This window comes from Coniosporium apollinis (assembly GCF_000281105.1).
Source record: "Coniosporium apollinis CBS 100218 chromosome Unknown supercont1.7, whole genome shotgun sequence".
Taxonomy (NCBI): domain Eukaryota; kingdom Fungi; phylum Ascomycota; class Dothideomycetes; genus Coniosporium; species Coniosporium apollinis.
In genome coordinates, this window is record NW_006913269.1 from 160,854 (window position 1) to 184,438 (window position 23,585).

Consider the following 23,585-nt stretch of genomic DNA (forward strand, 5'->3'; position numbering starts at 1 on the left):
GAACATCTCTCTGTCAAAGAATTCTTATCCGCTCTCCAGCGGAACCCGGCAGTGAGGAGAAACCTGGAAGGAGTTCAGCTTGCTTGGAGTTCCTAGGTAAAGAAAAGATTGGAGTGCGTAAGGCTCCCTTGCTGCCGAAACAGCTTGTTGATCCTGGAGTATTCACAGTTCTCATCTTCTGAGTCAATGCAGCACTGATTGGTGCAGGGATCAAAGCCTACCGGCAGTTTGTTTAGAGAGCCATTGTATGAGTACGAACAGTGCATTTGCCATGCGGCTTGCATGTGTTTGCCAGCGGATATGTCGCGAAACAGAGTTCATATAAACCCTTTCACGCATCTTCTCTTATCAGCGTCAACACGGCTGGATTCAAAGTGACCGTAACCGCAAAACCCAACTGTTACTCCGTTTGTTTGCCTTACAGCCGATCTGAGACTGCCTTCTTGGTCAGACTTCGCATCATTAAGAGGCCATGCTTACCTGTGCCAACACGATGCGTGTGTTGGACGGCAATATCACGTCATGCCCGAACTTAGCTCCATATGCATGCAACGGCTGTCTTTTAGTCCAGGTGGGTTGCTTCTTCTTGCACTGCGGAAGTCCATACGCTTACAGACTCAATCAAGTGTTGCAGCAGAGACTGTCAGAAAGCGCATTGGGGCGTGCACAAACCCGATTGCAGATCTCCACTGATGAATGCCACATGGAAACCAGCATGGCACACAGAAAAGCGACAGCCCCAATTTAACAGTATCGATCGTCCACCAACTGGACATACGCCATTTGGCAAGAAGAAATATCTAATGGGCAATGTCCCTGCCGTCGATCTCTTACGCCTTGAGAAGAATGAAGGAGTCGACGTCGCCCAAAACCTCCGTTTGCTTTTCGCAGGTACGTTTTGGCCTCACTGGCAAAGATACATCTGACTTAATTAAGCATCCGGGGATCTGAGAAACGCGGTCAAGACGCTGGCAGAACTCCAGACCGCTTACACCGGGCAATGCGAGGTTGTAATCAACGACCGAGACTTCGACATCGTAGCCAGGAACACGATTCTCCTCCTAGTAGTCCTACGGTAATAAACGCGTTATGATGATAAACGCGTTACGATAATACACGCGTTACGATGACAGTTGCTCGTCTATGACGAGTGACTACAGGGCTGCATATATCCATGTAGTGGGGGCGTTGATAACGACCCACCATTGGTCACGAATAGGTACCGTAGTACCCGTCAGACTCGAGGCGGTCGGCCTAATACCCATCCGATTCTCTCTGATTGGACGACAATCCCCCTTCCGGGCTGAATAGGGGAATGAAGTATAATTGCGGACCAAAATCGCTCCCATAGCGCCCGTCACCGGGACAGCGGCCGATCTACTCCCCAGTCGATAAGGCGATCATTTCTACCCTTTCGATGTTAATCTCTCTTCCTCCTCCTCCTCCTCCTCCTCTCTTCAACCATTCTTCCATCTTGCCTCAATCTTTTTCTTCCACACCCGCCCAAAGATGGAGCCAGACCGGGCTGCGATCCCCGTCGACGCCATAGTCAATTCCCCCACCTCGGACTCTTCCCATACTCCTCCTGGACAAGATATTGAGAGCGTCGTGAAGAATGAGAATGCTTCAGGCCAAGATCCCGCCAACGATGGCGAGCACCGCTACGACTATCCTACGGGCCTCAAGCTTGCCTCGATCCTGGCGGGCGCCACCATGGCATACTATCTCCTTTTCCTCGACCTGGCCATCATTTCCACCGCGACGCCCGCCATTACTACCGAATTCAACGCCTTAATAGACATCGGCTGGTACGCGGGTGCCTATCAACTGGCAAGCGCTGCCTTCCAGCCACTGAGTGGTAAGATCTACACCTATTTCTCCCTCAAGGTATGTCGACTGCCGCCCCTTCAGTCCACTCGCTTGACTGAGCCTAACTCTTCCCCAGTGGACCTTTCTTGCCTTCTTCTTCGTCTTTGAGCTGGGTTCGGCCATATGCGGTGCGGCACAATCGTCACCTATGTTCATTATCGGCCGCGCTATCGCCGGCCTTGGTTCTTCCGGTCTGTTTACTGGCTGTCTTACCACCATCGCCAATTGCGTCCCAAAAGAGCGGCGGCCGTTGTTTCAAGGAATCAACATAGGTATTGGCCAGCTTGGTCTTGCGTGCGGCCCCGTCCTCGGAGGTGCTTTCTCAACCCGCGTCTCATGGAGATGGTGCTTCTACATTAACCTACCCATCGGTGTTGTCGTTGCCCTTTGCCTCATCCTCAATAAAGTGCCAGAGGCAAGTGTCAAGCCTCCCTGGCGCCAAGTTCTCGGCACCGCCGTCAAGTCGCTAGACCTGGTCGGATTTGCCCTCGTTAGCCCGGCTGCGATCATGCTTTTGTTGGCCCTCCAGTTTGGCGGAAACCAGTATGCCTGGGACAGCTCGGTCGTCATTGGCCTGCTATGCGGAGCCGCTGCTGTCTTTACGCTCTTTTTATTCTGGGAACACCGAGAAGGGGACGGCGCAATGATCCCGTTTGCTTTTCTTAGAAGCCCTATCGTCCGATCAGCATCACTGACGCAATTCTTTACCCTCGGCGGCATTCTCATCGGCGACTTTTACCTGGCCATATTTTTTCAGGTTATCAAGAATGATTCGGCTCTGATGAGCGGCGTGCATTTGCTTCCGGTAACACTGGGCTTAGTCATATTTACTTTCGTCACTGGCGGCTTAATACAAGTCACGGGCTACTATCTACCCTGGATTCTAGCGGGTAGTGCCATCGCAACCGTTAGCTACGGCCTCATGTCAATGCTGAGCCCCGCAACTACCTTCGGGCAATGGTTCGGCTACTTATGCGTCTACGGTATCGGTAGCGGTCTGGGGAATTCAGCTGTAAGTTGCTTCTAATCAATTGCCGGGTCGTGCTCCAAATCTGACATCCCCCTACACATTTAGGCATACATCGCCGTCCAAGGCCTCGTTCCCCTGAAACAGATCCCCACGGCTATCGCGATCGTTATATTCGCCCAGAACATTGGCGCCGCCGTTTGGGTCGTCGTCGCTAACGCCATCTTTAACAACACCCTGCGCAAAGAACTGTCGCAGCGAGCGGCGCTCATCGGCTCCAGCCCCGAGGTTATCATCGAAGCTGGTGCCCGCAACATCCGCGCCGCGGGCCTGACCCCCTCTGAACTGGCCGCCGTCCTGGTGGCCTATGGCAAGGCGATTGATCGGACCATGTATCTCGGCATTGCCGTGTTCGGCAGCGTCATGCTTGTTGCATGGGAAATGGGCTTTAAGAACCTTAAAGAAGTCGAGAAGCTAAAGGAGCTCAAGGACGATAGCACATCAGAGGAGGGAACGGATGCCTTATCGGATGTCAAGCCTGTGGAGCAGGTACGCACGTGAGCCGGGAGGTCTGAAAGCAGAATAAGAATAATGACCGGGAGGTTTGCATCCGTATGGCCGCCATCGAACAGCGGTACGAGTATCCGGCTATAAGGAGCTTAATAATAAGATTATTAGTGTAGTTTAAGATATTTAGAGCCATCACCACCAAGCTTAAGAGTTTAGATAGATAATACTAGTGAGTTTAAAGCTTCACGACGATGGTGAGGTTAGTGAGTTGATGCGCTCACGGCCTAGGTCACTTTTGGTGAGGTTCGCTAACAAAATTGCTCAAGAACCAAGGTGGGGGCGCCGAACCGTGGCATGGCTGTATCCTGGGGAAAGCGCCTATTGCGAAAAACGATATCTACGGCGGTCTTTTCCTCCTTATTCAGGACACGCTCCAACGATTTTGCCACCGGATTGAGGGCCCCCAAGTCAAGTTTCAGCTGCTCCATGGTGATGCGCTGGCGCTTCCAAGCTCGATCGACGACAGTAAACACTCCTTTGATCGAATTGAGGTAGGATCGTGGGCCCAAAGCCTTGTGTTGCAGAGAGATTAGGCACTGACCCCTTCCAGCTCTCAAACATTGCGGATCTTGGCCGAGTCGGCCCAAAGGCTGCTCTCACGACATTCGGTCCGTTACTCAAACTACCAAGCGAGAATCCGCATGCGACTCTTCTCACACTGTTCCTCAACGCAGTGCACGAAGTGTTTACCGACGCCGACGACATCGACTCGCTACGGGAAGAAGTAGGCCGCCTACGATCCTACATGGTTCTGGATGCAGCCGCGGTTCTCGCCCGCGACAAGTTCAACGCAGACTACATAAGGTTTATGGATGCGCGTCGCGTGGTCCGAGACTTCGACGGTCTGTTCGATCGCTACATGTGCAACCTGCGCATCGGTGATATCGGTCAGGCCGCAGGGCTTAAGATGAGCTCAGATCACACTATTGTTCCTCCTTGGCCGATGCGACTTCGGCCCAATGCGACGCAACAAGAATTTGATCGCTTGCGCGCGTCAGGACACGTTGGATCTGAGCGGTACGTAGAGTGGAAAAGCGATTGGTAATCGGCTGGAAAGAGGAGCATGGTATAGGTCGTTCCATTCTCCGCAAAATGGTCTGTTATAGCAAACTAGCATACTATTAGACTGCCACTTCCAAACACCGATTATCGGATTGCCTTCTCTTACACTACTTAGGTTGATACCGGGTTTCTATTAACTTCAAATGGCTATAAAAAGTGCAGAGACATTCAACGACCCACGACTAGCGTTGTGCAGCGAGTTCTTCGTCGGCAGATACTCACGTATTCACAACCTGTATAGTCCTAGTAATCTTGTAAACAGTGGAAATAAGAATTTTTACCCGGTAACCTCCTGAAAGTCCCGCTACAACTATGCCACTTTCTCTTCTCAGTCATGACCCAAGAATAACCTGCGCATTACGGTTCTACCTGAGTGACAAGCCGAGCTGTAAGACGTCTCTCCCAACTCAACATCTAAAGGTTATTGTATCCCACCAATTACAAGCTGCTTTCGTGGGTACAACCGTCTGGATCCTATTCGAACTTAATTAGCAAGGGCATCTCACATCCTCTCACCAAGATCCGCAAGGAGATACCTACGCAAAGCTCTCAAATGGCACGCCTCGCAACTTCCTCATCTCCTTCCCCTTCGTTCGAACAACTTCCCAGCCCTCCGGCACAAAGCTGACTGTCGCCCACGACTCAATCATGCGCCTCCAATAGCAAGCCTGCGCCGCCGGCGACAAAAACCTGTCTCGGAATACATTTGCGCTGCGATCTGCTATTCGTCTTGCTCTTGTTGGATCCGCTAAGAGTTCTAGCATCTTCGAGTCAAGATCGGAGAAGTCGCGTTCGACTTCAACATAGTGCTGCTCCGGTCCTGATGGGACAAGCAGTCCATGGTACGGCTCGATCCATTCGCGCTTGTGCATGACGAAAACAGAACGGCAGTTCAAGAGGTACTTCCCGCGGCCGGAGAAGCTGCGTCCTGTACTCCCACACCTCGTCAGCTAAGGATACCTGCGGGCATGAACATCCAAAGGCGAAGTAATCCCTCGTATTTTCATGCCCGCTGCTCCAGACAGTGCACACGAGAGATGCTTACCCTCTGTCTGTATGACGAACTGATACGCGCAATGCTCCGCCATCGAGAGTGCCGTAGCCGCAGATTCAGCGCGCAAATCCGTGCTGTTGTTCCAGAACACCTCCTGTACATCCGCCCAGCTCTGGCCCCTCGTGGCCTCCAAAAGATCCGCCCTCAGCTTGTTCGTCTTCGCCGCTCCGCGCCATACCGCCTTTGGCGTCTTCTTGTCCCAATCAACCTCGTTCTCCATGATCTCAGCGCGGATCTGGCTGTAGCTGCCAACGAGCTCGAGCGGCCACGACCAGTATCCGAAATCAGGCATCAGCCATGTCGCTTCGTCGGAGGTTAGGCGGGAGAGCGCCCAGATAGTATGATCAGCGTGGGAGGCATCGGCAATGTCGGAGACGGAGAAGGAAAATTCGACATCTGGGATGAGCTCGGAGGGGGCGATTGCAGTAATGGCGCGGTTGAGAGCGTGGAGGACGGCGAGAGCACGAGTGGCGCCGAAGCCTGAGCCGGAAAACTTGGCTTCAAGAATGTACAGCTGTCGTTATCGTAGTGAGCCAGTATGTTCCACGCAGGCCGAGATATTGATAGTTTTGAGGATGCGTAGGCATTTTACCTGCCGGTCATAGACAAGAGCCCTCACTGCATCGTCTTTCTTCCACTCCAAGTTAATATCGGCAGGGGTGACACTTCCGATCTTCTGCCTGTGTGCAACGGCGCGGTCGGTTTCGCTGAAGAGCTCAGCAAACGCGGCCGCGCATTGGGAGGCAGTGAGGCCATAGTTTCGGGCGTCTTTTGTGGCGTTGAACTGCCAGTGCACCATATCACCGGGATTGATTGCCGTGGGTAGTCTGTGTTCTGTCATAGTCGGTCGCCAGCCTACGTGTGTGTCCGTGGAGGGCCTATTAGTCGTAAGGCTGGGAAACTCGCCATGAGAGGTCTTGATCGTAGCGGCATGGTCCATGACAGTAGTTATCGCAGGCAAGCCGGCCACACACGACGAGTCCCGTGTGGCTTCAGGCCTTTTAGGTGAAAGAAGAGTGCCGGGTATAAGGGTTGAGATACGCGCCCCATATCTAAGATGCAGTCTGGCTCCAGTTGATAGAATCAGGATGACTAAGGTGAAGAATGCAATCAAGAGCAATGTCCCTCGTCGCAGATGATAACTTGACGCCATAGTATTTGAGCTGAACAATAACCACATTCACATTCTCCGCAAGGTATTGAAAGACAGGACCTGGTGGAAAAGGCGAGTGAGGGAAATATAGCCGCCTACCTAAGCTGTGCCCCAGGGCGGCGTAGGCATGAGCGCGCTTAACACAGCCATCATACGGATACATTCCGCGCGACAAAATCCAGAACTTAGAGAGAACATTGTGAGTTCCGAAGGAAGCGATGAAGCGATGTACGAACTACGGCAACAGCTCTACTGTCTGCTCGACTGTCAAGGTGCAGTCAAGACGGTGAAGTGCCGCAAGGGGTCCAAGACAACTAAATATGGCATCACGTGAGCGGTGGCACAGCAAACGTTTATATGGCGTGGCTTCGCAGGTTCGCCGGCTCAGTTCTCCACAATCTGACAGATATCTCGCTGCAGCCCGAGATATAGGGATCTTATGGAATTACTTCATTCTCGTTTGTACTGTTGTACAAACCTTAACTCCAAGAAATGTCATTTGAAGCAGACTTAGCTAAGGAACTGGGGCCAGAGCCCGATTACTCAGGCATGACAGAGGAATGGATCAAGAGTTGGAAAGGTATGCAACTAATCACAGAAGTCAACGTAAGTAGTCTAGTATTAGAAGCTCGCTTCGCTTCTCCATCAGATAGTAACATTAGCTTATCTATAGTTCCGTCTATCCAAATCCCCTGTTGCGTTCCAACAGAATCAAGACCTGATGGAACGCTTCTTCTGGGACGAAGGCTCCGTGAAGGAGTACCAGAATGGCTTGAGACACATCTTTACCGGCCAGCCAGAGCTCAGGGCAAAATTCGCCACTTTTCTCGAAGCGCCTATCGAGACCCCGGCTCAGCAGGAAGAGGCAAAAGCGCGGCTTTGCGAAATTGTTGGTATCGCAGGGCAGATGCGACGCAAGCAAGAGTTCGTGAGCAACATGGAAACTAAGTTCTTTCAAGCCATAAAGGTACCCAAGCTCCGCATCGATTCCTTCCGCAATGTTATGGTCATGTCACTCATAGACCGGGATAGACACGCCTCGGGCACGTAGACGTGCTTGAGGAGTACGTAGATGATACGGTGTTTCCTGGGTTGCGTTGGAAGAAGGATTGGACGCAGGAATCTAAAGACGTGTTCTTTACGAAACTGGCCGAGGCAATTAAGGACGAGCCGGATCTTCTGGAGCGCTTGGAGACCGTCTGGCACGGATGGGGCTTTGAAAACATGAACTGAGTCAAGGCCGCAGCCTGGGGCGAGGATTATGGCACTATGAGCTCCATAAATACATATTCTGTTGAGTAATTCTTCCGAATCTTAGAAAGGGGGCTTATGCGCGCTTTTTTTTTGGGTGAATGAGCCGTTTGGGATGTTAGCTAGAAGAATTACCGTCAAGCACTAAGCAAAGTTCGACATGGATTCAGCAAGGACTTTTCTGATCAAGCACCCACCATTACACCATTTTGCCATCAGCTGCTACCTAGGTAGCCGCAGTGGGCAGTGTTGTACAATCATAAAGCCATTTTCGTTCCACTCATTACCATCTCTCTCCGATATCCCCCATGCCACCGACATCGCCTCTTGACGGTTCCTAACCATTCACGATAGTACCGCCATTGGGATGCAGCGTCTGGCCTGAGATAGACGAGCTATCCGTAGAAGCCAAGAAGACGAAGCAGGTCGCGATCTCGCTGGGCTGGCTAGGCCGACCCATCGGTGACGTGAACTCCTTCATCGCCTCGTCGGTCATGGTACTCGGGATGAGCGGCGTCCAGACAGGGCCGGGCGCGACAGCGTTGACGCGGATGCCGCGGCCTACGTACTGGTTTGAGAGACCGCGGGTGAAGGCGACGATGGCGCCCTGTGGACTTCCGTCAACGGAGCTACTTTGGGTGGGGTTCGGTCAATAAACTTACCTTTGTAGAGGTGTAGTCAAGCAAGTCGGGACGGCCGATGTAGGCGTTGATGGAGGCGTTGTTGATGATCGTATCTCCTCTCTTCATGTGGGGAAGGGTGTACTTGGCGAGGTAGAAGTAAGGATGAATGTTGGTGTTGAACGTCTTGATCCACTGGTCCCTGTTGACAGTGTTAGCGTGTACTACGGCACGGGGACGATGAGCGGAAAATACTACTTACTCGGGCAAATCCTTGATGTCCTGCTGCATCATCTGGAACGCCGCATTGTTGACAAGAATGTTGATGCTGCCCATCTTCTCGAGCGCGGCTTCAACCACTGCCTTGCAGTTCTCTTTGGATGTCAAATCCGTAGCGTGGAGGTAGCACTTCCGGCCGTACTCTTCCACCTTCTTTTTCGTCTCTTGAGCGTCTTTCTCCTCTTCAGGCAGGTAGACGATGAAGCTATCTGCGCCTTCCATCGCAAACAACTGAGATCAGTCAGTAGTGCCCGTAGGACGGGATGTGGTATGACACGTACGATAGCGATGGAGCGGCCAATGCCCGAATCACCGCCAGTGATCAGTGCCTTGCGGCCTTCAAGCTTGCCGGCCGCCTTGTAGAGCTGGGAACCGCCCTCTGGGGTAGGAATGCGATCGCTCAGTGGTTGAGGTCCCATTTCGGACTGCAGGCCGGGAACCTTCTGATGAAAGACGGGGACTGTGAAGCCTAGGATGCACAGTCAGTTGAGTGAGGTAGAGTTAATTGCAACAATAGAGGTCAACGTACCTGACTCAAATTCTCCGGGTTTATCGCCAGAACCGGAGCCGGTCACCGACTTGGCCGCATCCTTGATGGTTTCCATTGCCTGATGATTTTTCCTGTCGAGTTCTTGATCTTACTATTTATCCCGTACGAAGTTTGCTGTTGGAGGAGGAAGATGTGAGGTAGGAACTGGAATACGAAGGGATAGCTTGCACTCAGAGCTCTCTAGAGTACGATGAGAGCAGCATTACATCATAGGCAAGAAACCCACAAAGTGGATCGTCGACGGCATGCGGCGGCATACGGCTGCATGCCATTTGACACGCCCAGAATCCACATCTGCATGTCGTCGGCAGAGCAAGCTAATCCGTCAAGAGAAGAGTCTGGACGTCGGTGACCTCCCCAGGACATCAGTAACCCCGCAATGGGTCAGCAACGGGCATACGATGCCCTTCAGCACGATTCAGAACGTCAAACGCTCAGTCAACCCCAATTTCGGTACTGCTTTCCCACGACAGCACCGTCACCGTCATGTGCAGGAGGCAGCTCCGGTAGGGTCTAGCGCGGCCTCGCAAGACTTAGACGGGAGCATATCGTTTAACCCACGCTTTCCACGCCGAAGCGGATGAAGCCGGCGCCGTTACAGAAATCTAGGCAGGCTGTCTTTTCTGAACAGCCCTCACTATCTCCACCGGGACCAGACTGACCGTCAACGAGGTCATGATAGATGAGGTCAGTGACAAGTTGATAGCCACAGCGGCGCTCGCTTCTTCCCGCAGACGATCCTAGCTAGCGCAATGCTAAACCGTGCAGCGGCGGCTTTCCGGATACAGGAACCCGCTCCATTGCTGCCAAAATCAGAAGTGGCAGTGAGTGCTATTAACAGTCCATGCAAATCCGGTGGATGCCAACCACGGTCTGTAACTTCCATCATCCCAATGGAAGGAGCGAAGTTTCCCAGTCTTTTCCAGCTCATCTCTCTAACTTGGTCCTGCTTCTGTCCTTCCATTGCATCCAACTGTACATATACTCACAGCAAGCAACCTCTTCCAATTCCATTCATTACCTATCAATCGAACAACAAATCCATTCTCATCCAAACACTCCATACCACCAACAATGTCTACCGTCAACACTGGCGACGCCGCCCCCTCCGCTGTCCCTGCAGGAAACCTTCACATCGGGAAGCGAGCCAAGCTCCGCGCAGCCGCTGCCCTCCTCAAAGCACGCTCCAAGATCGAGCCCATACTCGCCAAAGCCGACCCCACCCATCAGCCGGCCGCTCGTCGCCTGCGAGCCAGAGAGAAGGCTGCTGTTCTGCGTGCTCGGGCCCGTGGCAAGAAGCTCCTCGTCAAAGAGGACAAGGCGGAAGAGAAAGCTGAGCGTGCTCTCTCGGTTCAAGGCCCTTTTGAGAGCATGAAGGCGAAGAGAGCGAAGAGGAAGGCTGAGAAAGCCTTGAAGAAGGCGAAGAAGGCCGTTGTTTGATGGATTGCATCCAAGGAACACATCGGAGAACCTACGAAAGGACGCTCCGCACGATGCCGGACTCTACGTCCGCCAACCTCTATCATGCCTCCTATGTCTAAGACTGTGCGGACGACTTACCATAACCCCTACTCGTCACTACGGCACTCCGACACCACTACGGAGATCCCCACGCATCACTGACCTAGGCGTCCCGGTCTTGGTATGCTTCGGCGGGACTGAAGTAAATTTCCTCTTAAACCTGGGCTTGCAGGTACGTGCCATTGAAACTCTCTTTGACTTCGTAGCTCGACTGAACTCCCCTTCCAGCCTACCGAGACGCGCAACAGGGACAGTACCGAGTATGATTGTCACCGCAGCAGACGTCTATGCGTTCGACACTGCCGTTATGATCGCGCGTTCGTGTGGAGCTGTGGCATCATGTATCCATTGCTGTATGCGTGGACGATCTCGTGATTGAGGGTGCTGACGGGAGTCTTGGTGGGATGGCGAGTGCAGCCTCTTATTTTTTCCCTGTCGATATGGTTTCTGCACGCGGTTGCATGCTGTGGATTCGGAGTCAGTGAGCGTGCTTCCATACCTTACCTACCGATGAATTATCTGCAACCTTCGGCAAGGTTTCCTTTTCCGTTCTTCTGCGGGCAGAAACTCTGCACATAAGACCGTTTGTCGGGATGTTCAAAACAAGACATGCTGAGAGCCCCAAGGTCAATTAAGTTCCAGTGGCATATCAGAAACCCAATTGTCTCGTTACATTGTTGACTCGCCAATCCATCTAACTTATCTTGCTGGGGTGAAAGGTCTGAAAAGGCTGCGGCTGCGAGTACTGGTGAAACGGATACAACGGCTCTGGATGCGGATGCCTCTTGTTCTTTAGGGCTTTGTAAGAGAACCAAGCGCCAGCAACTGTTGCTATAAACCCGAGAGTCCCCACGATTATGCCAACGATCTCTCCAGTACCAAGTTTTTCCTCATCCTTGCCGCCGCTGCTGCTACTGATACCACTTGAAGACGGAGCGTGAGTCGCGCCGGTAGTCGTCTGGATCGTGGTGTCTTCGATAGATGATGATGTCAGCGTGGCGGGGGGCGACGATGTCTGGGCTGAAGGTTGTATTTGGGACGTGAGAGTGGACAAACGGGTGGATGTACCTGAGGTGGACGTGAATCTGTCAATCATCTCCCTTATCCGAGCAAGTCCGCGACCTGCGCAGCCAACCCTCCAAAAGGCGCACTCAATCGTCGCTCTCCAGACGAAAGAGTCACAGTCCGCAGTGCCGTGACTGTTACGGTTACTGGAGAGTACTGCATACCTGAGGTTGGAGCAGAGGCTGTGACTTCCGCCCTTTGGAACCCAGCGCTTGTGCAGTAGTCGTTGTAAACCTGGACTGCGCTGCTGATGTCTAGAGCGTTCCGGGTGCATGCACTGCCCACACAGCTCCTCACGTACGATTCTGCTTGTGCCTGAAGGTCCGGGCGACAGAAGCAATCGTTCTCGATAGGGTCTACTGCGCATGAGAGATGACGAGCAACTTCGTTAGGCGGTCCTTAACCGGACGAAACGATGAAGAAGCAGTGTTTAGCACAGCTACGCTGCGACTGATAAGCTGGCAGTTCATCTAGAGTGACTGTTGCAGAGGCACTCGGGCGGATCAGGAAGTACAGTATAACGGAAATGACTGCAGCTCTTGGCGACATAGTGATGGGACCTTGAGACATGATGCGCACGTAGTAAAGAAGAGCTGAAAGGACAATATGAAAGGGGATGAGGACGGAATACGACTAGAGCCTATAAATAGTCCCAAGGATGAAACGTCCCCTTATCTCCCACGGCTGGTGGTGAGCGTGGACCTTTGCAGGAAATACGAGATGTTAATATAATATCTGAGTGTTTTAGAGACTCGATTCCGCGTGTTTCGGCCAATGAATGATCCAGGATAGATTCTGATACACTACGAGATACCTATTTTGATTATGCCGCCTCTGTGAAGACGAGGATAGTGCCGGACTTGGCAGAACACTCACTCTCAAGGCCTGTTCGGTATATAATGCTCGGTCCGTTATGGAAGACAACTCGATCGTTGTGTCGTTCTTTTGTCAGAGAAGTTCGATCACTCCACGTGCACTCCCGTCGGCCAAGAAACATGGAGGCAAGACGCAATCAACGAACGAATCGGCTATCGATTGCCGGGATGGCTCGAAACGGACACGAGCCTCGGTTCTCTGGAATCTGGGGTAAACGGCTGCTCAAGAGGGTCTCCATATGAGCTTCTCCGCATTCGTGGTTTGTAATTATAAGGTTTCTTCTCGACATCTATAGCTGCGTCTTCAAATCAATTCCCATCATCCAACGACTCTGTATATTTAGGCAATCACTCAAACATCGACTCGTCTTCTCCCACAAAATCCCACACACTCTGTCAATATGTACAACAAGAAAGCGAGGATAGCGGAGCCATGCTACGTCCTCGGCGTCGGCATGACCAAGTTCATCAAGCCTCGCGGGAAGGTCGACTACACCGAGCTCGGTTTCGAAGCCGGTGTCAAGGCCATGCTGGACGCACACATCAACTACGACGACGTAGACCAGGCGGTAGCATGCTACTGCTACGGCGACAGCACCTGCGGCCAGCGCGTGTTCTACCAATTCGGCATGACCCAAATTCCCATTTATAACGTCAACAACAACTGCTCGACTGGATCGACGGGCTTGTATATGGGACGAAGCCTGATCGGCCATGGCGCCGCAGACTGTGTTTTGGTCATTGGATTCGAGAAGATGTTCCCAGGCAGCTTGCAGTCGTTCTTCCAGGATAGGGAGAATCCGACAGGGACGACAAACAAGATTATGAAGGAGACGAGGGGCATTACGAGTGCGCCTGGCGCTGCGCAGCTGTTTGGCAATGCTGGACGGGAGTATATGGAGAAGTGAGTTAGCTCCGACTGAATTCAAAGAGCCCTAAAGACGTACAAGAAGACTGACCTACTGCACAGGTACGGCGCAAAGGCCGAAGACTTTGCAGAAATCGCCCGCGTCAACCATGCCCACTCGAAGAACAACCCCTATTCGCAGTTCCAACAGCAGTACACTTTGGAGGAAATACAGAAGTCGCCAATGATCCACGAACCTCTGACCAAGCTGCAATGCTGCCCAACCTCAGACGGCGGAGCAGCAGCCGTGCTCGTATCCCAAGCCTTCCTCGACGCTCATCCCGAACTAAAGTCCCAAGCCATCCTCATTGCCGGGCAATGCATGGCCACCGACTCACCGAACCTCTTCAACAAGAGCGCCATCGAGCTCGTCGGCTACAGCATGTCCAAGCACGCCGCCAAGGAGGCCCTGGCAGAAGCAAAGGTGTCACCAAAGGACATCCGCGTCTGCGAGCTGCACGACTGCTTCTCCGCAAACGAGATGTGCACCATCGACGCGCTCGGCTTGTGCGAGCCGGGTAAAGCCCACGAGATGGTGCGCGCCGGCGACATCACGTACGGCGGCAAATGCGTCATCAACCCGTCCGGCGGCCTCATCAGCAAGGGCCATCCGCTCGGTGCGTCCGGTCTCGCGCAATGTGCGGAGCTGGTATGGCATCTGCGTGGCTGGGCCAACAACCGCTATGTTGACGGCGTGAGCGCTGCGCTGCAGCATAACCTTGGTCTGGGCGGAGCGGTGGTGTGCTCGGTGTACAAGCGCGCGGATGGGAAGTCGAACAGCAAGTTGTCGGATGAGGAGATCAAGAAGCAGACGGGCTTGGGCTATAATCCTGCGGTTGAGGCGAAGGGGTTTACGAAGGAGCAGGCGGATGCGGTGAGGTCTAAGAAGGCGAGGAGTGATTGGGCGCTTCAGGACGTGGAACAGAAGGTTGAGGCGCGCTTCTGATTGCGGAATTTGTAAGGATTACTTGTAGGAAAGGAGTCCAGGTGCTTTTCTCTGGTTATACAAAACGAAGCTGGTGCTCCACTGCTTCCCTTTGGGCTTCACTCGCTGTTATGAGAACGAGCCACCCGCTCCATAAACGTTGCTTCGGATCAGTGGTACAATCGTGTCGGAATGTTTGAACCGTTACTGCCAATAATCTTGCCCCATCATGCGAAAGACCGGTACGGACGTCATTTTGGGTACTGTTGGGAGGGCTGGTTTAAATTTGATTTTAATTTATATACAGCATGCGGAGAAAACTCCTCCACGTTTGGCTGGTTGGCGCAATGGTAGCGCGTGCCCCTCCTATCGCCGCCGGCAAGGGCAAGGTTGCGGGTTCGAGTCCCGTGCTGGTCGAACTGCCTTTTTGCATTCTTTTTGATGCATTCTGAACAGAGGATGATCCTTTTTGAGCGTCTGGTTGTCATACTAAGTCGCCTGGTGGGGGCGTGCAACTCAGGGGCCACGTCGTTGCCAAAAATAATCGTAGATGTCGTGAATTCAATCAGATCGGAGCTCGTTTAGCTAGCTTGCCGACGCTTATTAAGCAAGAACACCAAGATGCCTCACCAAGCTCTCGTGCCTCCCACACCAATAAAGCCCAGATATCGCTCCAAAACGCCAGAAAATGGGTCACGGCGGCGTGCGCAAGGCATTTGGTGAGCTTAACCTAGATAGGATAATCATATAGAGCTGTGCAGCCTCAATTGTGCATACTAAACGATGGAAGGGCTTGTGGTGTTGTTCCTCACGTGCTTCTACCCCTGCTAGCGTCATCTGATTGAATCCACGACTCTACGTTTACCCGACTCCAACCATGGACAGCACGCTTCGACACTGGTGCGAAGTTTCTCTAAATCAATGCCAGCTCGTTCATATAGTTGAGCGATATAGAAAGCACTCTATGAAGCTTGTAATCGGCTATGCAGACCAGATATAGTGATGTTTAGTCGGTAGTAAGGGGTTGAATTTGAGCCTTGGAGTCGGCGTTGTTTTGGCAACGACGTGGGGCTAACGAAGGTGGGTGTAAGCGGTCGCCTGATGAGGCACCCCACCGGCTTCACAACATGACTGCAGGCACTAGATTAAGAGCAGTAACATCCGTATCCTAGGACTTAATGTTCTGAATAAATACAAAATAGTCCCTTACTCGCGTTTCCGTTACACCAACGCCAACGCCGTGCTCAGCATGCAGCCGCTTCCCTACTTGTACATATATACAGTGCTCCATCATACAACCCTACAATCCCACGAGACGACCAGCTCGCATCTTCCACCCCTCCAAAGTGTTCAGCTTAGGCCGTACGTCCAAGTAGAAGTTCAGGCTCTTGCCAGGCTTGTGCTCGTCTTTGCCGGCGTAGAAGTCTATCACGTATTCGACCTTCTTGCCACACCGATCTACTACCCAGTCGTGGCGGTCGAACGGTGCCGAATATCCCATGAAGGTGTTTAGGCGCGCCTTGGGCGTCAACGAAGTCGCAGAGCCGCTAAACGATTCAAGGCGCGGTCCACCGCAGCTGCGTTCTGTCAGCATCAGCTCGTCCGCAAGGGAGTAGGCTCTTACGCGTCGGCCCCCCTCCCTTTCTCCCACTCCTTAATCTCCTTCCACGCCCGCTCATTCACAGCATTGTGTATAGGTATTATGCTCCGCATGTCCTCCGCCTGGGGATCGTAATTCTTCCTCCTCATCGCGTTGAAGAACATCTGCTCAGACGGGTATATCCAGTTGCCAGAGCTCTTGTCTGCCCCCGTCTCTTGCTCGTTGTTTGCTGGCCGCTTGCCATCCTTCGTCGCCTCGGGCAGCGCTCGCGGAATCGTGGAGACTTCGCGGTCGGTGGCTAGACGAGGTCCACGTAGAAACGATGGCAGTTGTAGTGGAGAGTCTCTCGAGGTTGATTGATCTACTTGTGAAGAGTCGCAGGTCTCGCCGACAGGTAATGGCGACTTCGAGGAATTCTGTGCTGGCCTTTGCGCCGCTGTCTGCTCCATCCAAGCGGCGCGGCTTTTGTGGTCGACTGGGCAGGCGGAAGGGGGCACTTCTTCTTCTTTAACCATGTTGATAGCTATTGACTAGATCGAATGGGAACAGACGAGAAGAAGGAAAGGCGAAGCCAGCAAAGCTCTCCAAGAGATCCCGCCATGATGATCCTCACAAGGCCCGAGGTGCATGCCAAGCTTCTGTCAAAATCCAGGGTCCAGCAGGGGGAGCTCTCATCCCACTTCGCCCGTTCAACACCACAACAAAATACAAGATGGGAGACCAGCAGGTCTTTCGGGCAAGCACAACTGCTCCGGTGAACATTGCAGTCATCAAGTAAGTCTATCCTCCAGTTTCCTGACACGTACATACCCATTGGGCGCCAGAAATGCGTCTGGGCATGATCCTGTTAAGCTTTACCCGAAGGCGTAGTCAACCAAGAACGGAATCCCACTGACAGCGTCAAATGCTAACCGATGCCTTTTGTAGGTATTGGGGTAAACGGGACCCAAAACTAAACCTCCCCACGAACTCCTCCCTGTCCGTAACCCTCGCGCAGTCGGACCTCCGCACGCACACCACCGCTTCGTGCTCGTCAAGCTTCTCCTCCCCCGACAGCCTCATTCTCAACGGCTCGCCTCAGGATGTATCTGGTGCCCGGACTCAAGCCTGCTTCCGCGAGCTACGCCAGTTACGCAAGCAGATGGAAGAGTCGGACTCCAAACTCCCGAAACTCTCCCAAATGCCCCTGAGAGTAGTGAGCGAAAACAACTTTCCCACGGCCGCCGGTCTTGCAAGCAGTGCCGCAGGCTTCGCGGCTCTTGTTCGCGTGATAGCAGATCTCTATCAGCTTTCTTCGACACCAACCGAGCTCTCGCGAATCGCACGACAAGGTTCAGGCTCCGCTTGCCGCAGCTTGTTTGGCGGTTATGTCGCATGGGAAAAGGGCACCGAGGTTGATGGCTCAGACAGTGTAGCAGTAGAGGTTGCGCCTGTCTCGCACTGGCCGGAAATGCGAGCGCTGATCCTGGTTGTGAGCGCGGAGAAGAAGGGCGTGAGCAGTACAAGCGGCATGCAAGCCACTGTCGCTACTTCGACACTTTTCACAGAAAGAGCAGAAAGGACCGTGCCGAAGAGGATGGAGGAGATGAAGAAGGCAATACTGGACCGGGATTTTGACACCTTCGGCAAAGTCACGATGAGGGACAGCAATTCGTTCCACGCTACCTGCCTGGACACTGACCCGCCAATCTTCTACATGAACGACGTTTCACAGGCCGCTGTTCGCATGGTGGAGGAGATCAATGAGGCTGCTGGGAGGGTCATCGCGGCTTACACCTTTGACGCCGGCCCGAACGCGGTGATCTACTACTTGGCGGAGAACGAGCATGCGGTTGTGGGTTTGTTCAAAAACGTACTTGGAAGCAAAGATGGCTGGGCAGGATCAAGAGGAAGCGCGGTCAAAAGCAATTCTGAGGCGAAATTCAACGCCAAGACCGCTGCAACACTCAGCGAAGGCGTAAGCAGGGTCATTCTTACGGCTGTAGGCGAGGGTCCGATAAGTGTCGATGATCATCTGATAGACGCCGACGGGAATATCATTGAGCGGTAGAGAAACCTCATTTCCGACGTTCGTTTGACTGAAATCTGAAAACTCCGACGTCGGCTTCACTTCTCGACTGACTCCACTAGCAATGGCCGCATCACTTCACTCTTGGGAGGTAACGGTAGGTCGACAATGGCCACTTCAGCCATTGTCACTTTCTTCAAGAAGTGCGTCCCTCTCTCTTTCATCCTTCTTCATACAACACCACCGTGTCTTACTTTCTTTATCCTACCTTTGTCGCGCACAAACAGACAAACGCCGCTTGTATCGCAGTCGGCAACGCAAGTACTCTGGACCAGTATCATAACATCTTTTGCAAATTCGCAAGCATCATCGCATCGCACACATTTCAGCTATCAATTGTAATGAATTAGTCTTCCATCATCGCATCATTCATTCATTCACCATCACCATGGCACCTTTCACGCCCCGCAAGCGCAAGTCTCAAGACGCCACGCCAAATGACTCCCAAGCTCCCCGCAAACGCCGCAACACCTCTCCTACCCCACCGTCAAGGCTACGATTGCGCAAGTTAGTCAATTGGATAACCTTCCCGCCTCGCGCTGGCGGGACGCGCCAAGCGTCGTTCCTCGACCAAGACTTCGGCGACGAGGTGAAAGAGGGTCTCGCTTACCTAGTAAGCCTCGTGGCAGCCGCAGCCGAGCGCAACGATGTGCTGAAGGAAGAGGTGCAGCATTGGCAGGACGTCCGCGCAGAGGAAGAAGAGAAGCTACAACTACAACTACAACTACAACTACAGCAGCAACAGCAGCAGCAACAGCAAGAGCAACGGCAACGGCAGCAACGCATACCCGCGTTACCACCAACCACACCCGAAGAGCAGCACCTCGACGATGACATCCGCGCCCCAGCCACCCCACCCAGCTCCTCCCCTCCCGACCTCCACCCAAGCCACGAATCCGACTCCCAGCCCAGTTCACCCCCACCTCTCACCCCATCCGATCCCGGCAGCCCGGCCCATCCTCCCCGAAGCGACGAACCAGACCCTCCCCAACGCACCGACCCAGAGCCCCTAATTCTCCGCGGCGGCCTCCCCGAACTCCACGCCCTCCTCCACCTCGAATACCAGCGCGGCTATGACGACGGCTTCGACGAGGGCCTGGCCGCCGGGAGGGCGTACGGCGAGGAAGAAGGCTTCACGGCTGGCGTGGCGACCGCGCAGGCTGCGGGCGCGGTGGTGAGTCTGCGCCGGATTCCCGCGGGGGGTGGTGGCGTCAAAGTCCTGAGCAACGGGGCGGTTGTCACTGCAAACGGTGTAGAGGAAGAAGAGGAGGGGGTGATGGGAGTAAGGGATCTCAGGGCGATGGGGGTCAGCGAGTTCATGGCCTGGGTGGCGGGGTTGAGTGGAACAGAGGTGAAGGGCGAGATTTGGAGGTTGATGGGGGTGAGGGAGAGGATTGGGGCGGAGAATGAGGGGTTGGCGGAGCTTGTTAGGGCACTGAGACCGAGCATGGTTGTTAGGCTGAAGGTTGGGAGGGAGAATATGTTGAGGGCTATAGGGAGAAACTCGCTGCTGGTTAAGCTGAAAGTCAGACCGCGGGACTTGGTCAGGATTGTGGAGGGGGAGTATGGAGGGCAGTGGGACGAGTGAGTGCGGTGGGCTGCTTTTATGACGAGAACGAGATATTTAGTCCGCCATTTTGCCAAGCTTGTTCAATCATTCTGTCAGGGACTACATGAGCCACGGTCACAAGTGAAGCGCAGACAGTGTTAACCGAGTGATCTCTCAAATTGAGCGGAAAAACAATTGTAACACCGTAACGCCTCCATAAGAAGAACATGTCCATCCAATACAAACCCAACACCATAAAACCCAAACCAACTGTTTTGAACAATCGACCAGAGCATCATCTACACAATGTATCCAACGGCGACGGCACTCTTGCCCGCCACAACATCTTCCTACTGCATTGGGATGACTAAGCCTGAAAGCAGATGTAGCTGCGGATGCGGTCGTTCCAGCCAACGGTGTTCAGATCAACATCACCCGGGTACTGGAAAGAGTATCCGCGAGTTGGGTTGATGCAGTCGTCATTGCTGATCAGAGCAGTCAGCAGCAGACCAGCTGAACGGCAAGACTGATAGAACGTCGACCTACTCGTAAACCGTGCAGAGAAGGCCTTGGTCCGGGCCGAAGGACGAGATGCGGAGTTTCCTGCATCAAGCAAAGTCAGTGTCTGTGCTTGAAGCAGTCGGCAGTCAAGAAGGGTGAATCGACAAAAGGCAAACGCGTGGGTGTCATGGGCCGACAGGGCACTCACCAGTAATCGGTCAGCCGGTTGCATTGGGCCAGTGCCGTCACCTGGTGTTCGCAGTGGCCGTGGAAGTAGGTGTGCTCACAGATGTAGACCTAAGGCAATGGACGTAAGCTTCGTACGCATGCGCTGGAAGCATGCTGCATGCGTGGGGCGACGTACACCGGGGTCCGCTCGCTTGTCGAAGCCTGCTGGGGCAGTTTGTGCGGAGGCCAGGAGCATGGCGGTGCTGATGAGGGCGAGGAGTTGCATCGTGGCGACGGACTGAGATGGGATCAAGTTCAGCGGTGTCTCGAGATATTTGTAAGTGTTGACGGGCGCTGGGGAGGAGTTGCGTGGCTTTGGACTCGGTACAGAGGACCAATTGGGCGCTTGGTGTTTGGATTTGTTTGAGTTTGTTTGATTGAGTAAATACAGAATTCTTCCGAGAGGATTGAATGATGCGGAGAGAAGAGCTGGTTGAAGCAGAGGGGCGAAGGAGTTATATTCAAGAAACTATGGATGCCAGGTGATACTTTCCACTGTACACGTCCCAATAGATGATGCAGGAACCTCAAACAATGCGAGCAAGGGCTCCTGCGTTGCAAGTTTCAATAACGATCATCGAGATACAAGAGTTGGCAGTTGCACGGCATCAGCCGAAGCACTTGGTGTTGGTGAAGAGCACCTGCCACAGACTTCCGCAGCCCGACATCCCAGCCCCTTCCCCATCTTACAACTACGCCTATTGCTCCGCACAGAATGCTTGGTTAAATGGTGGGGAAACGGTTCAAGTTATCTCCTCCAGTGCTTGAGGACGGCTGCCGCTCTCCAACTTGCGGCGGATCACGGCATAGTCGCGACTTCCCGTTGCAGTTCGCCGACTATTCGCCCAACCTCGTAACTTCTTGCATCTTGGAAAGACAGGACAAGGAATCCACGTGGACTTGTATCGCAGAATGCGGGGCGCATAGGCGACACAAGGAGAAGCTCCATCGATTGAGCGACCGAGTCTTATAGCCCTCGTCGAGTGCCACAAGCCCCCGCCTCGTACCGGACGGCAACTTGCAGGTACTTCCAGGCAAATGCGTCTATTACGAGGTGGCGGTAAGCTTGATTTGACAACGGCAAAGACACAGATCTGAAGCAATTGTGACTGTTTCGACCAGGAGTGGTCGAAGCTGTCGACACCGTGGTACCTGAGCGATAACCCTTCGGGGGAGAGGAAGCTGTTGTGGCCTGCATACATTCCACCGGTGGCATAGAGCGATTGCGCCCAACGACCGTGCGTTGCCAGCGCGTGGTGCGGATAACCCTTACCCTATCAAGCCTTGCAAGCCGGCAAATCGCAGCATCGTCCATAACTCGTCGTAAATGCCTCGGCAAGCAGCTTCGCCTGTATACGGGCTTTGCTTAGCTTAGAACTCTACGGCCTCTAGATAGAGGCTTATGACAAATTGAGTTACAGTGTGACGTACTGAGGCCTAGCTACCTTTAAATCCGTAGCGCAGGGCACATTTAAGAAGCATCACTATGCCGACCGAAGCCCACCGTCTCATCCATATGCTCATCCAGACGGAAGTAGTTCCAGTTGATGGTATCCGTTCCGCCGTGAGTGCTAGTTCCTTCTAGCCCGTACTGTCATAATCTCTGAAACCCCTACTCCTCTCTTGCCACCTTCGACCGTGCAGCTAGTAACCCTGACCAGCTTAGGAGGCTCATCTTGGGTCCTATAGTAGAGACTGGGCGACGCGTTGGAGTGTTCTGCGATGTGCGGTACTCCCGGTTTGAGCTCCTCCGCTGGACCCAACTCTTTGAACACAGGATCGTCGCTCGATACTTGCTCCCACCCGTGAAAAACGATCCTCTTCGCCTTGGCCTCGTACGGGATAACGGACTGATATGTCGTGGTGTCCCACAAGTCGCCAAGTACACGGTCACGGCGTAAAAGGTCCTCTGCGGTCCGAACTACGGAAGACGGGCTATGTTGGATTGAGTAATGAAAGTGTTGTGGCCTCGGCCAGTTGATATGCCTGTCCTCTTTGGTGATCTTCGGCGCGTGCCACAGCTTCTGTCCTTCTTTGGCATACCAGCCTGCATCTTCCAGCGGAGGAACAAAAAGCCGTTTCCTCAGGCTTTCCACTAGCAGTTGTCCGCCGAGAGGTGCAAGATACTCAATCAACACCTTTGGCGTGCAGGTATCTGGATGTGGTATGTCGAGCTCAGGCGTCTGAGCCAAGATCATGCCCTGATCGAAGTGCTTCGGGTGGAGAGTCTGAAGCGTAATGCCTGTTGTCTTGCGACCCTGAAGTAGCGTGTGATGGATAGGCGCTGGACCGCGCAGGTCGGGGAGGAGTGATGGGTGTACGTTAAGCCCTCCGTATTTGGCGCCATTGAGTATTCGAGGAGGTACAAGCAAGCCGAAGGAGACGGCGATGACGAGGTTGATGGGGTCGTTCTGCGGAGTGGGCGGCTTCCAGCCGGTGAAGGTGTCGATCTCGTGAACGGGAAGCTGTAGCATTTCTGCTGCTCGCTTTATGGGCACTACGAACTGCGAATTAGCTTGTGTACCCTTGGGCTAGTGGATGCCCCTTGCGGTGAGGTTGTGTTGAGAACTGCATACCCTCACGAATCGCTTTTAGACCTCTGCCCGTCCGCTTTCCCGGTCGGCATACCACATCAATGGACGCGATCAGGCCCGGGTCTTTCCTCCCCTCCTCGTTAACAGCACGCAGTGATGCAATGCTAAACTCGTCAGAGCCGCAGAAGAGGATCCTGAGCGGATCAGAGGCCTTGGTGGAGCTGTAACGGCATCGGACAGGCCATAGCTGACGGGATGCAAAGGAGCGGACAGGAAGCCGGAGCTTCCAAAGAGAAGTCATATCATGACAGTGAAAGATTAGAGGCTGTCGAAGCCACACAAGTGCTCATCGTCTAGTCCGGGGCGCTTTGCTCTCCTGGCAGCTCCACAGCTCCACGAACATCGCCGCATGGGCCGAGTGCAGCGCGAACCGCAAG

General features: G+C 53.5%; 11 protein-coding genes and 1 non-coding gene across 12 annotated transcripts; 7 read left to right on the top strand and 5 right to left on the bottom strand.

The window, feature by feature from the left end:
• Nucleotides 1-1,509: 1,509 nt before the first annotated feature.
• W97_01947 (uncharacterized protein) lies at nt 1,510-4,451 on the top strand (the record flags this gene model as incomplete). Its single annotated transcript, XM_007779850.1, has 5 exons — nt 1,510-1,887; nt 1,946-2,881; nt 2,945-3,385; nt 3,673-3,897; nt 3,957-4,451. 5 exons carry the CDS (start codon nt 1,510-1,512, stop codon nt 4,449-4,451), a joined length of 2,475 nt encoding a protein of 824 aa, XP_007778040.1.
• Nucleotides 4,452-5,004: 553 nt separating this feature from the next.
• On the bottom strand, nt 5,005-6,462 carry W97_01948 (uncharacterized protein; the record flags this gene model as incomplete). The annotated part of the gene is made up of 3 exons (XM_007779851.1): nt 5,005-5,396; nt 5,514-6,036; nt 6,115-6,462. 3 exons carry the CDS (start codon nt 6,460-6,462, stop codon nt 5,005-5,007), a joined length of 1,263 nt encoding a protein of 420 aa, XP_007778041.1.
• Nucleotides 6,463-7,167: 705 nt separating this feature from the next.
• W97_01949 (uncharacterized protein) lies at nt 7,168-7,726 on the top strand (the record flags this gene model as incomplete). The annotated part of the gene is made up of 2 exons (XM_007779852.1): nt 7,168-7,281; nt 7,349-7,726. 2 exons carry the CDS (start codon nt 7,168-7,170, stop codon nt 7,724-7,726), a joined length of 492 nt encoding a protein of 163 aa, XP_007778042.1.
• Nucleotides 7,727-8,263: 537 nt separating this feature from the next.
• W97_01950 (short-chain dehydrogenase/reductase family oxidoreductase) lies at nt 8,264-9,430 on the bottom strand (the record flags this gene model as incomplete). The annotated part of the gene is made up of 5 exons (XM_007779853.1): nt 8,264-8,533; nt 8,589-8,748; nt 8,809-9,056; nt 9,107-9,294; nt 9,355-9,430. 5 exons carry the CDS (start codon nt 9,428-9,430, stop codon nt 8,264-8,266), a joined length of 942 nt encoding a protein of 313 aa, XP_007778043.1.
• A 1,019-nt stretch (nt 9,431-10,449) lies between these two features.
• Nucleotides 10,450-10,815, top strand: W97_01951 (uncharacterized protein; the record flags this gene model as incomplete). Its single annotated transcript, XM_007779854.1, has 1 exon — nt 10,450-10,815. One exon carries the CDS (start codon nt 10,450-10,452, stop codon nt 10,813-10,815), a length of 366 nt encoding a protein of 121 aa, XP_007778044.1.
• Nucleotides 10,816-13,237: 2,422 nt separating this feature from the next.
• Nucleotides 13,238-14,689, top strand: W97_01952 (uncharacterized protein; the record flags this gene model as incomplete). The annotated part of the gene is made up of 2 exons (XM_007779855.1): nt 13,238-13,740; nt 13,807-14,689. 2 exons carry the CDS (start codon nt 13,238-13,240, stop codon nt 14,687-14,689), a joined length of 1,386 nt encoding a protein of 461 aa, XP_007778045.1.
• A 312-nt stretch (nt 14,690-15,001) lies between these two features.
• Nucleotides 15,002-15,085, top strand: W97_01953. The gene has a single exon. It is a non-coding gene; the product is annotated as a tRNA-Arg (tRNA).
• An 883-nt stretch (nt 15,086-15,968) lies between these two features.
• On the bottom strand, nt 15,969-16,783 carry W97_01954 (uncharacterized protein; the record flags this gene model as incomplete). The annotated part of the gene is made up of 2 exons (XM_007779856.1): nt 15,969-16,245; nt 16,293-16,783. The coding sequence occupies 2 exons, from the start codon at nt 16,781-16,783 to the stop codon at nt 15,969-15,971; spliced, it is 768 nt and encodes a 255-aa protein (XP_007778046.1).
• A 197-nt stretch (nt 16,784-16,980) lies between these two features.
• W97_01955 (diphosphomevalonate decarboxylase) lies at nt 16,981-18,318 on the top strand (the record flags this gene model as incomplete). The annotated part of the gene is made up of 2 exons (XM_007779857.1): nt 16,981-17,042; nt 17,196-18,318. 2 exons carry the CDS (start codon nt 16,981-16,983, stop codon nt 18,316-18,318), a joined length of 1,185 nt encoding a protein of 394 aa, XP_007778047.1.
• A 406-nt stretch (nt 18,319-18,724) lies between these two features.
• W97_01956 (uncharacterized protein) lies at nt 18,725-19,924 on the top strand (the record flags this gene model as incomplete). The annotated part of the gene is made up of 1 exon (XM_007779858.1): nt 18,725-19,924. The coding sequence occupies one exon, from the start codon at nt 18,725-18,727 to the stop codon at nt 19,922-19,924; it is 1,200 nt and encodes a 399-aa protein (XP_007778048.1).
• Nucleotides 19,925-20,252: 328 nt separating this feature from the next.
• W97_01957 (uncharacterized protein) lies at nt 20,253-20,840 on the bottom strand (the record flags this gene model as incomplete). The annotated part of the gene is made up of 4 exons (XM_007779859.1): nt 20,253-20,370; nt 20,432-20,488; nt 20,595-20,683; nt 20,751-20,840. 4 exons carry the CDS (start codon nt 20,838-20,840, stop codon nt 20,253-20,255), a joined length of 354 nt encoding a protein of 117 aa, XP_007778049.1.
• Nucleotides 20,841-22,185: 1,345 nt separating this feature from the next.
• W97_01958 (uncharacterized protein) lies at nt 22,186-23,088 on the bottom strand (the record flags this gene model as incomplete). Its single annotated transcript, XM_007779860.1, has 1 exon — nt 22,186-23,088. The coding sequence occupies one exon, from the start codon at nt 23,086-23,088 to the stop codon at nt 22,186-22,188; it is 903 nt and encodes a 300-aa protein (XP_007778050.1).
• Between the last annotated feature and the right edge of the window lie 497 nt (nt 23,089-23,585).